Source organism: Eriocheir sinensis, chromosome 39 (assembly GCF_024679095.1).
Source record: "Eriocheir sinensis breed Jianghai 21 chromosome 39, ASM2467909v1, whole genome shotgun sequence".
In the NCBI taxonomy this organism is placed as follows: Eukaryota; Metazoa; Arthropoda; class Malacostraca; order Decapoda; family Varunidae; genus Eriocheir; species Eriocheir sinensis.
The window spans coordinates 3,571,960-3,586,264 of record NC_066547.1 but is presented as its reverse complement, the minus strand read 5'-3'; the positions used below and the strand labels follow the sequence as shown (position 1 = coordinate 3,586,264).

Below are 14,305 nucleotides of genomic sequence, written 5' to 3'. Positions count from 1 at the left end.
GGCAAAAAGTGAAAAAATCAGCATGGTGAATCAGTAGGTAGTCCATCTGGAGAAAGCAGCAACGGTGAGAGCGTCTGATATGCAAGAAGTTTGGAGACCGTGCAACCGTCCTGAACATTACATATGGAGTGGATATTATTGCGTGGAATGAAAGTGAGACAGAAACAAGAAATAGGTCAAAATAAGGTAGTGAGTTTGTCACTGAATGCACCAAAGTTTGCAGCAGTGGAGTTCTAAGAGAGGACATGGGTTGACATACTTATAAAGAAAGCCAAAGGAAACCAACCTTGAGATATAAAGTGAGACTGGTGATTGATTGATTGATAGTTTATTGTTGCAGGTAAACAACAAGGGAGAAGGGAGGAACATGCCATCCCAACCCCCAGGCAGGACAGAGTGTGATTGTGGAGCAAATCTTGAGGATAGACAATGTGTTTGAATGGAGAATAACGGAAGCAGAGGGGGGATTGAGTGGAATATAAGAGTGAAAAAATGTGATAGATAAACCAGTGAAAGATGAAGGATTGAGAGATGGAGACACGGGAAACTCTGGACTGGTACTAAGAAAGACCCTGAGGAATGGAAGCCCGAGAAATAATCTAATGTGTGTGAGTGTGACAGGGTGTGGATGAGACAATGGATAATCAATGTCGTGCTAGAATGTGATAAGTCTAACAGAGAGAGAGAGAGAGAGAGAGAGAGAGAGAGAGAGAGAGAAAACGAAAAAAATAATGATGCAGTGGGTGTTTCTGACTGAGAAGGGACGTGAAATGAATGTGTTACGTTTGTATCTCCTTATTCTTTTGACCTGTTCCGCTTTCTATAGCTTCTTAGGTCCTCCATGGTTCCTCTTTACTCTTAGATATGTTTATTTTATGCTTATTTTTTAGTTTTAGTACAAGGACGTGCCGTTACAATGTCGTGCTGGTGATTAAACGACAAAATCTCCTCAAGTTATGTGACACCAAGATCAAGTTTAAGACCATAACAAAGGCACATGTGGCCGCCCTGCAAAGTGCGTTAAAGGATCAAAAAGGGTCAAGGGTCACCACGAGAAGCGAGGGACACGTACCACCTAGGGCGTGACCTTCACCATGGAGGATGCCACGGATTTTAACGTTTATGTCGGCACGGAGACGGGGATCCTCAAAGGCAAGTAATGAAGGCCTGTAATAATTACCTCTTGCAAAGTTAATACAATATGGATACTTTTTTGGTCCCTGAATGCAGTGCAGTAACAAATGACGGAAAACATAAGGGGGGTTGTGAAGGGCGAAGGTTGGGTAGGTTAGGTTAGGTTAGGCATCATATTTTGTCCAGAAATAAGCAGTCAAGTGTCTCAAAATTAGAAGGCTGCCCTCTTTTCAGTAATCCCCATGAAGGCTGTGCAGAGACAAGTTGGTAGATGCAAGACACTGAATATTACAGGAGTGGGGGAAAATTTAGGAGACCTTAGCCACCTCCGGCAGAGTTAATACTTACATGATGGATTTCTTTTTGGTCCCTGAATGCAGGGCAGCGACAAGTGACTTCCGGAAAGGAGAAAGAATCCAATCCGGGGACTATTTATTGTTGAAAATAGGGGATAATAATTCACAAAAGCGTCGCCTCCTCTGGCAACGGTGCCGCCGATGCAGCCGCAAAATAGCTGACAGAGGGTTTAGGGTGGGGGAGCATATTTAAACTATTCCAACCGAACTTTATGACCTAACAGCCAAGGAGGGCGAAGCCCCCCTCGGCCATCTTGACCCAGGAATGGGCGTCTTGACCCTGCGATCAATTTGATAATTAATAGAATCTCATCTTTACCTAACTAACAGTAACTTACCACCCCTAAAAGAGTAACCCATCGCTACTATGGATAGTAATCTTTTACCATTTATAGAGTAAGCTATTGCCTAATTTGCTGTAGTGCTTTTGGTGTTCTTTAATATTGGGTAGAATTAGCAATTTTTCATTTGCAAATATAATTATGTTTCGTAGGCATCAATCTCAACCAGAGGGCAGTGATACACAAGAACTTCCACAAGATCCAAGCCTTAGATCGTCAGCAGGAGATCACCTCCATGGCTTGGGGGAACGAACAGGAAAGTGAGGTAAGCAAACTATTATAGTTATATTAACTCACTGAGTGTCAAGACATAAGAACATAATAATGTAAGGAGTCTGTAAGAGGCCAGTTAGCCTATACAAGGCAGCTCCTGTAAGCCTAGCCCCACCTAACCTCACTATCCATGAATTTATCAAACCTCTTCTTGAATGTATCCATGGTATTTATACCATACGGTGCTGGCTATCATGTGTTTGAAGATACCCTAAACTTAACCTAACATAACCAAAACAAACACTATATGTTTTGACTCAGAAAATTCATATATGCTTCCTTACTAATGAGACTTTCTATACAACAAAGTGAGGCCATTCTTTGTTGATTTACACCATAAGGTGCTGGCTATCATGTGTTTGAAGATACCCTAAACTTAACCTAACCTAACCTATACTAACAAAACCCTAAATAGTTACTATAGGTCTTGACTTAGAAAATTCATATATGGTTCCATACTAATGACACTTTCTATACAACAAAGTGAGGTCATTCTTTATTGATTTATACTATAAGGTGCTGGCAATCATGTGTTTGAAGGTACCCTGAACTTAACCTAACAAAAACAAAACAGTACATTGGAATAATTTTAAATCAAGTTCTCTAATGAAATGGGTGCACCAAAAATACAATATATTTTGATATGAAAAAAAGTATATATTGATTTCTCGTTTGTTATATTTCTATTTAATCACAAATTTGCTAATTATATTGTGGATAAAAATAATAATTGTGTTGTATGGTGAATGGTCAATAGTACCTACCTTTCAATGTTGTTTATGCCTCATTTCTTTTTATGTTCAGCCTGGAATGCTTGCAAATTCAAAGCTTTTGAGGTTTTCTAATAGATTAGAGAGTTGATTGTGTGTGTTGTTGCAGGTACTGATGGGCTTGCGCAACCAGACTGTTAGAGTATTCGACACAGATGCTAAAGCTTTTGTGTCGACAAGAACAATAAATGTTGGTGAAGGGCCTATTGTCTCTCTGGGGAGGTTGGATGGGTAAGTTATCAGCAGTGTTGTTTCTAATTTATGGCCATTTTTGAGCTTTGTTATTGATCTCTCAAAATAATGCCACCAAAAGACCTTTATATATTTTAATTTATCGATGTTTTTTTTTTTGTGTTTCCCCAGCGTCACCATCACTGCTATGAAGTCTGGTCAGGTGACCCTCTGGCAGAGTGATGGTGCAGTGGAAATCAATGCGCTGGGTAAAGGTGAATTTTTGACAAAGATGAGGCAGGATCCAGCATCTCCTAATGTGATTGCTACAGGAGGGAAAGAAGCAGACCTTCATTTGTGGGATCTGCAGAGACCTGAGGAAGCAATATTCACAGCTAAGAATGTAGGTTTTATTGTTACTGACTTCCCTGTAACTTATTCAATTTTGTAATCAACTTATGTAGTTTGCAATAAGCAGTTATTATTTCATTACACAAAATTTTCCTTCTAACTTCTCAGAATAGCCAAAATAATCATTGTTTATATGTCAAGCATACTGATTTTATATTGATGTTGAGCATTTCATAAGATATTAACTGCTTGGTATTTTTTAATTTTTTCCAGGTAAAGCCTGACATGCTAGAGTTGCGTGTTCCAGTCTGGGTGACAGACATTGCATATCTAGGAGACCAGCGAAGTGTTGCAATCTCTTCCAGGCACAAGCATGTAAGTAGAATTTCTTTGCAATTTTACCCTTTCATCTTTTAGTTTCTTGTCACATGCTTTTGCTGTACTACATTCAGGCTGTGTCATCTTCCACCTTCACCAGAGAAATATAATATTCATACTTTTGTCATTTGTAAACTGTACACTCTCCAATTATAATTATTTCTCACTAACTGTCATACTGCATCAGTTTATAAGTGATTTCTTTAGAAGAAAAAAAAGAGAAAAAAGTATTTGATTTTACTTTAGTAGTTATTTATTTGTAAACATTTTTTGTTATAAGCAGATATTGTTTTCAGATTCGCCTCTATGATCCCAAGAGACAGAGGAGGCCAACCATCAGCTTCGAATGGGAAGACTCGCCCCTTACCTGCATCAGTGCCGTGTCCTCCACCATGGGGTGAGAATAGTTTGTCGTGGCTTATATTTCACAGATGAGTTTCAGTTGCATTAGCATGTGTCTTCTGGTTTCAAATATGAGAAAACTTAAGGATGCAGTCATGACTTGAAACATTTTGGTTTTCACATAATTGAGTTTCATCAGCCTGAATAGCATAATTGAATGGTAAAGGAATTAATAGAGTATTTATTTTGAAATCTACACAGCACATTCAGTTCTTCTAAATTCAATAAATTCTAAATTGCTTTCTTCACTTTTATAAGATAGGGTGTTGCCTCTTTAATATTTATTACTACTCCACAGGCAAGTTGTTGTTGGAACAGCTCATGGCCGCCTAGGGCTGTTTGATTTGAGAGGACGCAAGCCTGAGGAACCAGTGCATGCATACAAGGGATTTGCAGGGGCTGTGCGAGACCTCTTTGTCCATCCCAAACAACCCTTCGTCTTCTCAGTCTCTTTGGATCGCTTTTTGAGAGTTCATAGCTTAACCTCAAGGAAGCTAGTGTTTAAAGTAAGTGCAAATTTATTATACTCACATACATTGAAGTAGCTGGAATGATAAGAAGTTTAGAATACCTTTGATCATAAACCATATATATTTTTTTGTCCTTCACAGGAATACATGAAGTCTAGGTTGAATTGTCTTCTGGTTCGTGAAAACTTGGATGAAATGGACTTCATCACCGCAGCGATAAACACTACCTCTAAGAGAAAATTGCCCGCTCCAGAGAGCAAACCAGAGACAAAGACCAAATTAGTCAAAAGAAACACTGAAATCACTGATGCTGAATGGGAATCTTTAACAGCGTGAGGACGAGTGTCTGAAACCATAATAATAATAATAATAATAATGATTTATCTTTGATTTTCAGAATTACTATCTAATGAGCTGTATGACTAGATTCATATTTTATTCCAAGTATTGAAAATGCAGCTTTATATTCAGTATGGTGCATTTAATTTTCCTTCTTTGGATTTTTTAATATATTAAGGATTCACATATATACAGAGCATAAATATAAATTATTAGTGGATTTGTTAAAAGTCTGTATATGTAAAAAAATTAGTTATTACATTGGTAGGTGGGCAAATGAAGTGTCAGAAAGGATGTTGTATACAAGACAAGTGACAATGTGGAACTGATGGTGAATAGTAACATGGTTCCTGAATACACAATTGATATATGGTATAAAATTGCAAACATTTGTGAACAACAGTTAGTACATGAATAATTTATAAAACTAGAATATCCTCTTTTGCTTTGGAGGCTATTTGCATGCCTACATGCATCAGGCTTGTCCACCCACTGGCTGCTCTCCATGCTGCCTGGTCTCTACCAGCCTATATCCAGGCTCATATATCATCATCATCATCATCATTTCATCGACGCCAGCTCCTAGGAGCTCCCACCAGGGGATGGCCACGGCAGAAGAGCTTCCAACTTTCTCTATCCAGACACTCCCTCCTTGCCTGCTCAAAGTTTCTCAAAGATCTTTCCCCCCTCTCCCCAACGTACTCTTGCACCCTATCCCTCCATTTCACTGGAGGTCGTCCTCTAGCATTTCCTCCCTCTATCTCACTCACATACATCCTTCTGGTCATCTTACTCTCCTCCATTCGCTCCATGTGGCCAAACCACTTTAAGGTCTGTCGCTTCACTTCTTCCACCAATCCACACTTCTTCCCTTCACCCCTGTGACACATTCTGAAATGCTCGTACACACTTTCATTACTCATTCCATCCATTCTACTCACACCACAAGCACTCCTCAAATAACTCATTTCCACTGCCTGCATTCTAGACCTCTGACTTTCATTCCAGGCCCACGTTTCACTTGCATATGTGAGGGTTAGTACTATTATTGTATTTCTCAAATCCCCCTTTACTTCCATGCTCACACTTCTGCCATTCATGATTCATCCCAAAGACCCTACCACCCTTCTTCCTTGCAATGTCCTTTCTCTTATCTCTCCCTCCATACCACCATGCTTACACATAACTGATCCAAGGTACTTAAACTCATTGACCTCCTCCATTTCTTCACCATTCAAAATTATTTTGCATTCTTTTTCACATTCAATTACCACTCTATATGGGCATACAAAATCTACAACCTCACTTCTACTTCGCTCACAAACCATCACTTTACTTTTGTTGACATTTACTTTCAGCTTTCTCCTATTACAGACACTATCAAAAACACTGACCAAATTTTGTAGGTCACTTTCATTTTCTGCAATGAGCACCGTGTCATCAGCAAACAGTATCGAATTCAGTACCCACATACTTCCCTCATCGAACAGTCTTACTCCAACTTCTCCAACTTTGCCCCTTTCTAATGACACCATCCATATAAATATTGAATAACCATGGTGACATGATGCACCCTTGTCTTAAGCCCACTTTTATCTCAAAATGTTCACTTGTTTCTCCAGTAATTTTGACACATGCAGATGCATCCTCATAGAAAGACTTTATGGCACTAAGCAGTTTTCCTCCCACACCATAAATCTTTAAAACATCCCACAATGCAAACCAATCGACTCTGTCATAAGCTTTTTCCAAATCCATGAAGGCAGCGTAGAGTTTCTTTCCTTTTGCTATTATTTTTTCTACTACCATCCTGAAGGCAAAAATCTGATCCACACATCCCCTTCCCTTCCTGAAGCCTCCTTGCTTTTCACTGATTTGTGAATGGGCCTTTCTGCCTGACCTCCCACATCTTTGGTCTCCAACTACTCCCCATCAACATTTACAACTCTCACCAACTCCACCTCGCTGCCCTCATCCACCAAACCACCTCAGCCTATTCCTTTTCATCACTACACTAATGTATCTAAGCCCCATCCCAATCCGTTATTCAACAAATTGTACATTCAAACCTTGAAACAGTCTACAGCCTACCTTTAGTACCACTATATTTCATATGCACCCACATGTCATAAGTGCTGCACAGTACAGTTATTCCATACACCTTTCCTGCAAAGTGCAATGGCAACACACATTCAGTGACCACACTAGAACCTTCTGATTTCTGTACGTTTCTAATGTCCCAGGTAAAAATGATAATAAAATGTCTATTTCCCTTTTAGACAATTTCTAGACTGTTTCTAACAGGCAAAGCAACTGCAGATTTCACTTGTAATATGATGGATGATGAAAATTTGCTTGTTATTACTGGTAAAACTAGGGTAAGTACAATGTAGAGCCAGTATGGTATCTTAGGAGTGTTGCCCAATGGGTAAAACTGTAACCCATGATGTACTCCATCGCGTATGTGGTGACTGATGATGCTAAGTATGCAGAGAGTGGCACAAGGGATACACCAGAGTGAGTGGAACAGCAGGGCTGATAAATACAGAGTGCAAGACAGAACCAGTGGGGGCAGGGAGAAGTGCAGCCATCCTCTCTCCCACTGAGCAGGTGACTGGCCCTAAAGAAGAAAATGTACACATTATCTACACAGAAATATTAAATGTGTTGCTTGACAAAGAATTTTGACCAGGTAGGTGGATGATATAAAAGGTCATTTACTATAATTGTAACATTCCACTGCAAATGATAAGTTCATTATTACTGCACCACACAAGTTATTGAAAGTTACTACATTATGTATTAAAACATCCTTATACTCTAATATTCATGTATTAGTATATCACAACAACATTCATGTGAATAAATGTGTCTACTGATGATTACCACTTTACACATCTTTACACCATTAACCATATTTACTCACAGTTATGACTAGAAACAAGTCCTTGATAATGTGATCCAAGTCAATACTACAAGAGATCACAAATGCAACGCAGAAACTGTAGAACACATCAAGCCACAGGATCTCTTGTGAAGCTCGATTTTTGTTATTTGCAAGCCCAAAGCCAAGCTGAGAAAGCCATGAGGAGATGTTCAGCACCAGCTGGGGGCAGATTATGCATGCCATCCAATAGGAGAAACCTCCAATGAACCCATGAACAGCTGTATCTATGGCTCTTAGCAGTGACCTGAAAGGAAATTAATCTGGATTATGTACTATGAGAAATAAGAATGAATTAATTTTTAACACAACTTAAGTTACCTGGTAGTGATGACATTTTGATTTTCAGTCCTCATGCACACACATTTTATTTACACTTGCCACCCTGAACATGTTTACCAAATACTTACTTAGGGGGAAGTCTTGGCACTAAATTTTCAACCACCCTGTCCAGGGGCCAGGCAGACAGTAGGAGACCAGCCCATGCCAGCAGCAACACAGTTGTACTGCTCATACTTCATGAAACAACCATTCTAGCACAGACTGATCACCCCTGGAACAAATAATCTGTTATTTATATTTGGTAGTGAATTTTTAATTAGACAAAAATAATCATGTAAATTACAAATTTGTTCCATTTCTGATTGATTTATGATTTGGAATCATGAGAAATTCAAGAAAGGCCAATGAAAAGCCAAGCTGTGGGTGCTATGCCAACTTAAAAACTTAGGTACATACAAAACAATACAGTACAGGCAAAAATATTAGATGGAAGGTGAATTATATTGAGCCTGACAAGGAATTTACCTTATAGCTACAGGCGATTCAAGAATCCCTGAGCTAAGTAGCGAAGATCCTGTAGCTCTGCTAGGGTCACAAAATAATACTATCTCCCTCACCAAGGGGCTGCTGTGAGCCAGGATTGAATACACAACCTTTTGGTTGGTGCATAACCACAGAACCACCAGCCTTTTATATTGGCAGTTAAATATGTAATTTATAGTTTGGCACCAGAGAAAATATATCTATAAGCAAATAAGAGAAGATTTTAAGGTATATTGAAGATGACTGAGCTGTCTATTGATTAAGTTCTCTAGGGTGATTTTGGAGAAATTCTTTAGCAGACCTGAGAAGTCTGTTTTAACGACACACTGTTTATTTATGGGTAAATGATGATGTTCTTTCATGTGATGATTTGGTTTTGCTGGAAAGTTACAAAAGCACCAGAGCAAATTTGGCAATAGCATAGTACTGTTTTAAAAGCAATAGGTTACTATTTTAGCACCAATAGGTAACTATTCATTGAGTTTCAGTTCAATGAATGAGGCCTTCTTTTCAAACTATTCGTTTACCTGTCATTCCTGTTAAAATAAAATTTTCTGGTCTCTACCTTGACCACCAGTGATGGCTCAAGGGATGCCGAGAAGGGGTTGACAGGTGGTACCTTGAATGATAGGCTTGAATGACCTTGGTAAGTAGATAGGGGCTTTATGTGGGTGTATGTCACTTGCTCAGGAGTAGCCCGGTGGTGCCGTCACAACTTACAGGTTAAGGGGGTTGGGTGGCTCAGTGAGTATGGCGTTCGGCTCATGACGAAGAGTGTATGAGTTTGATCCCAATTAACAGCACCTTCTCTGTAGTGTACCTAGTGCTAGTTGGGGAATATGCAGATTACCATCACCTACTCTACAGTTTAATAGCGTGAAGCATATCACACATTTATTGCAAATGATCACAGTTAAAAACCCTAACCTAACCTAACCTAATCCTGCTGCCAAATTTAATGTGCTATACTGTGCTAAAAAGTGACCAATATTTTCTCTTTTTTACTTTCCTGGAAGCTATTAATTACTGCAATGCATTCAGAAAAATAAAATACAACACATAATCTATAGAAAAACCTAGTGCAAGATTGCTGCTGTAATAGTAGTATCAGTTGATACTTCACTTTAAGAACTTGGGAGCTTTTTTACAAGGGGGTGCCTGCTCTCAAGGTGTCTAACATGCTGGTCATTTATTTTTAGAAGTTAACATTACAGGTGATGATAACCTTTTCCGGCAGCTTGTTCCAGATGTTAACTGCTCTTAATGAGAAAAAACGTTACTCTTGTGGGTGCGGTGCCTTGAGTTGATGAATTTCAGGCCAAGCGACTGAGGAAAAGTGTAAGGTAGTCTTCATGTCCACCTGCCCAACAAAACTTTTGTGACGCCAGGAAATTAGGCAGTTGATTACAGCAAGAAACATGCATGTTCTAATCTCACAGTCAAGCAAGTGAGACTGATATTAGTACATACATGCTTCTATTTTAATTCCTTACTTTACCTTTAGTGATGCTTACCTTAAGCATCACTAAAGGTAAATAAGTAAGGCATGGGAGTCAGTAAAGACTAAAGAGGCATGGGAAGACAGCTAGACCACCTAATCTGGACAGGGTCTTAGGGTCTGTGTGGTCTGAATATCTATGTGAAATCTATGTAAATGTAAATCACACTGAGTCTTTTAAATAGCTCTGTCATGTCCTTCCTGCCCCTCCCCCTCTGAGTGGTGAGGTTCAAGGTGAAGAACTTTTTTTATGCCAGAGTGGTAACCAAATGGAACAATCTCCCCCTCAGTGTTGTAGAGAGCCCCAGCGTGAACACTTTAAAAAATAGGTGTGACAAATTGGAGACAGATTCACAAGAAGAGGCACCCCTATGAGTTATTTAGCTCCCTAGCCTCTTTACCATCACCAAGGCAAGGAATCCCCGTACGGCAGGGGAGCCAAAGATGTTTACCTCGTGACTGACTGCCTAGTGACTAAAGACGGTCTGGAACTTGGAGACTAGCAATACCAACGTCCATTATTTTCGTGGGTGACGTGTCTTCTTCTCCTGGAGTGCTTTAGGGGGCTAGTTGGGCTGAAGGGTGAGGCGCCGAGTCCCTCCAGCACCTCCCAGGCCCAGACCGTGTGTTGTTGTTTGGCCGCCGCGCGGGGCAAGGACACCCTCTAAAACACCCCAGTAAAAGAAGAAGGCTGCACACTCTGTGGTAAGTAAGCAATATTCACCAGAGGGCTTGAGAGTGCCATCCAGACCTGGGCTCCGTAGGCCTACATCAGGCGAGGCATTGACAAAACAGGAAGGTCGCCACACCTGCCGTACGTTATTAAGATTTCATCCAGACAAATGCAAATACATGAGAATAGGAAGAACATCTGTTGAAGATCAAGGATATCACAAGCATAAGCCCTCCAGATTGAACCTCACCAGTGTCAGCACACTTCAGAAGAGAAAGAGCAGGGGTGATATAGTTTTTTTAATTTTTTTTAGTACTCAGTGTTTGACCAGGGAAGCAGAGACAGGTATACTACCTCAAACATGCCCAAGACACATCTGGATCTTATGAGCAGTAACTCCCTTGCCTCTTAACCATTGCTTTGTAAGCAATGGAGATAGTTATCACCTGAATACAGCTTTGAATGTTCTAAAGATTGATGATAATATTTTTTTCAGTGACTGAAGCAACTCTAGCCACAATGTCTGATGGTGAAGAATCCCCTGTTCCCCTGAGTGGAGGCAACAGTGGGGGTGGCGGTGGGAGTGGAGAGCGGCAGTGGTATGCCCCCATGGAGACGTCCACGGCTGAGAATGACTCTCAGCCAGCCTCGCCGGGAAGCCCTGCGCCCACGAGCAACATTCACACCAGCAATGAATACATGGAGCTGGATGAGCCAGAAATGTTGGATGAGAAGAAGGCACTGCTGGAAGAATTTGAGAGAAAGCGACGAGCCAGGATGATACATGTTACAACAGATGACAGTGAGGTAAGATGTTCTGCTATTTTAACCATAAGTCTTGTAGAAGAAAATATTTTAGGTTGGGTTCATCTAATCTAACCTGGCTACCATTAGAATAAGGCCATAGAAAGCATAAAGCTTGGGAAAGTGTGATGCACATAAATATGACGGAAAAATGGGAAATGTTGTTTGTTCTTGGTGAATTCCAGATTTCTGAAACTGCTGGCAAAATAAATGACTGAAATATTTATGTAAAACTTGACATTGTTGAGGGCATTATTCAAGTAAAACTCCAGCATCTGGATTTGAAAATGAAATAAGGTCAGATTTAGTAAGATCTGAAAGTGTAATAGCTATAATATACATAATAATATGTTTACATTTCTTATGTAAGATAAAAAAATGTTAAGCTTTATTCTTCAAGAGAGTTTTGTCCTCAGGTTAAACAACAGCTAAGGCAGTTAGGCGAGCCTATCTGTTTGTTTGGCGAGGGCCCTGCTGATCGAAGAAACAGGCTGAAGGAGTTACTGTCACGCCTAGGTGAGGATGCCTTGAAGAAGACCGCACCTGGGCAGCAGGAGAGGGAGACAGCAGAGCATGACCAACAACGTCCAGAAGAAACTTGGTATCACGAGGGGCCACAATCACTGAAGGATTCACGAACGTTTCTCGTCAACTACTCCATATCCCGCGCCAGGGCCAGGCTCAAGAAGGAGCGCCTTGAATACCAGGTTCCAGAAGCGACACGCACTGCCAAGAGACAAGAAGTTCAAAATAAACTAAGGTCTTTTGGTCTCCTGGGAAGTCAGAATGCTGACACGAGACCTATCTCTTATTGTAGCTTCAGTCCAAATGGGAAACTCTTAGTGACGAGTTCCTGGAGTGGACTTGTCAAGGTATGGCAAGTCCCACAGTGTATCGAGGAGCGTACACTGAGTGGGCACAATTGCTATGTTGATTGTGTTGAATGGCATCCGAGTGCAACAGTTTCCATGGAACCAACTGCTCTGAATTTAGTTTCGAGTGGACGTGATGGAAGTGTTCAGTTGTGGAGCTTAAGTGGAGAGGAACCACTTGGTGAATTGCCATCTCTTGACTCACGGGTTTCACGAGTAGGTTTTCATCCAAGTGGGAAGTTTCTCGGTTGTTGTGTCCATGACAATAGCTGGAGACTGTGGGACTTGGAGGTTCAAGAAGAGGTGTTATTTCAAGAAGGCCATTCTAAACCAGTTTATTGCATAGGATTTCAGAATGATGGATCATTAGCAGCCACAGGTGGCATGGATTCCTATGGTCGTGTTTGGGACCTGCGAACTGGACGATGTGTAATGTTTCTCTCGGGGCATCAGAATCCCGTCCTAGCCGTTGACTGGTCCCCAGATGGTTACCATGTAGTGACTGGAAGTGAGGACAATTCTGCTAAGATATGGGATGTGAGACAGCGCCGGTGCACATACACTATTCCTGCACACACTGGTATTGTTACTGGTGTTAGGTATGACTGCTCAGGGGGTCAGTATATTGTCACATGCTCCTATGATGGCTCAGTCCGCCTGTGGTGTCATGGCTCCTTCCAGGCGATGCGTGCACTTGAAGGGCATGGACAGAAGGTGATGGGGGTCAGTATTTCACCGGTTGATGGCATTATTGCTACCTGTTCCTTTGATCGCACTTTTAAGATATGGGGCCCTGATTAATTGTATTTTAATTTTGACAACACCTTATAATTATAATTGATAATCCTGCTTACTTTTAACAGATGGTAAGCTGCATTCATGATAATTCTAATGTACAGTTTTTTTGTGAAGTTGAATGCATGTTTTTATTTTCTCATGACATTTTTAGCTGATATTCTTTCTACATTTTTTTTTTTAGTGTTCAGGAATGTTGGTGGTGTGGGAAATTATTTTTTCCCAATCATTCATCAGTCTTTTTGTTGTAAGTTCAGGAAACAAGAACTATATAATTAAGTTCATTGTGTACTGTATAATGATAACATTGTTGTCATTCCAGCTGTAAGAGGTGTTTGGTGGTTAGCCATGTCATGGCTTCTTATTTTGTTAGTCATTAATAAGAAAATCATTCTATTGTTTGTATTTTACATTCATCACCCTCAGCATACTAGGCATAAAAAATTAAAAGAAGAAATTATGCCTTCTCCTCTGAGGGTTGTCACACATAAATGATACAGTGAGCAGTGTTAAATTCTAGGTATGCTGCTCACCTTTATGGCCAGAGTTGGCATTCACAGACTCTCCAGGTGATAGGCCTTAATTTAGTCTCGGTGTATTGGCCGATTTGTTAAAATTTGACTAGTTTTTATCAAGGATTCTAGAGACAAAGACTCCTTGTTTTTTTACAAAGTTTCCTGCTTGAGTATGCCAAGCAAAGGTGTCAGGTTGGCAGGTTTCCCTCCAAATGAAAGTTTATCTCTGCTTGAGGTTGAAATATTTAATATTGACAGTTGGATGGGATTTTTTGGGGTTCTTTTTCTTGTTGGTCTGTTTCTGGTTTCTGCGGTAGCTTATACTTTTAGAAAGGCACGGAACTGATAACCCTGCTTGTAATCTGGCACAAATGTGGATTAGTGAACATCAAGA

General features: G+C 40.4%; 3 protein-coding genes across 6 annotated transcripts; 2 read left to right on the top strand and 1 right to left on the bottom strand.

Moving 5' to 3' along the window:
• Positions 1-959: 959 nt before the first annotated feature.
• Positions 960-5,117, top strand: LOC127008875 (WD repeat-containing protein 74-like). Its single transcript, XM_050881310.1, has 8 exons — positions 960-1,152; positions 1,984-2,096; positions 2,984-3,105; positions 3,238-3,448; positions 3,670-3,771; positions 4,071-4,171; positions 4,475-4,682; positions 4,788-5,117. Exons 1-8 carry the CDS (start codon positions 1,095-1,097, stop codon positions 4,980-4,982), a joined length of 1,110 nt encoding a protein of 369 aa, XP_050737267.1. The 5' UTR covers positions 960-1,094; the 3' UTR covers positions 4,983-5,117.
• A 1,567-nt stretch (positions 5,118-6,684) lies between these two features.
• LOC127008876 (transmembrane protein 267-like) lies at positions 6,685-11,048 on the bottom strand. 4 transcript variants are annotated; one of them, XM_050881314.1, is made up of 4 exons: positions 10,977-11,048; positions 8,340-8,482; positions 7,912-8,176; positions 6,685-7,605 (listed from the first exon to the last, which is right to left on the bottom strand). In XM_050881314.1, exons 2-4 carry the CDS (start codon positions 8,441-8,443, stop codon positions 7,261-7,263), a joined length of 714 nt encoding a protein of 237 aa, XP_050737271.1. In that variant the 5' UTR covers positions 8,444-8,482; positions 10,977-11,048; the 3' UTR covers positions 6,685-7,260. The 4 variants fall into 4 exon arrangements, with proteins under 4 accessions (XP_050737271.1, XP_050737269.1, XP_050737268.1 ...); XM_050881312.1 differs by lacking the exon at positions 10,977-11,048 and adding an exon at positions 10,766-10,870; XM_050881311.1 differs by lacking the exon at positions 10,977-11,048 and adding an exon at positions 10,705-10,856.
• Positions 10,812-13,793, top strand: LOC127008874 (U4/U6 small nuclear ribonucleoprotein Prp4-like). The gene is made up of 3 exons (XM_050881309.1): positions 10,812-10,957; positions 11,422-11,732; positions 12,146-13,793. The coding sequence occupies exons 2-3, from the start codon at positions 11,445-11,447 to the stop codon at positions 13,400-13,402; spliced, it is 1,545 nt and encodes a 514-aa protein (XP_050737266.1). The 5' UTR covers positions 10,812-10,957; positions 11,422-11,444; the 3' UTR covers positions 13,403-13,793.
• Positions 13,794-14,305: the final 512 nt, after the last annotated feature.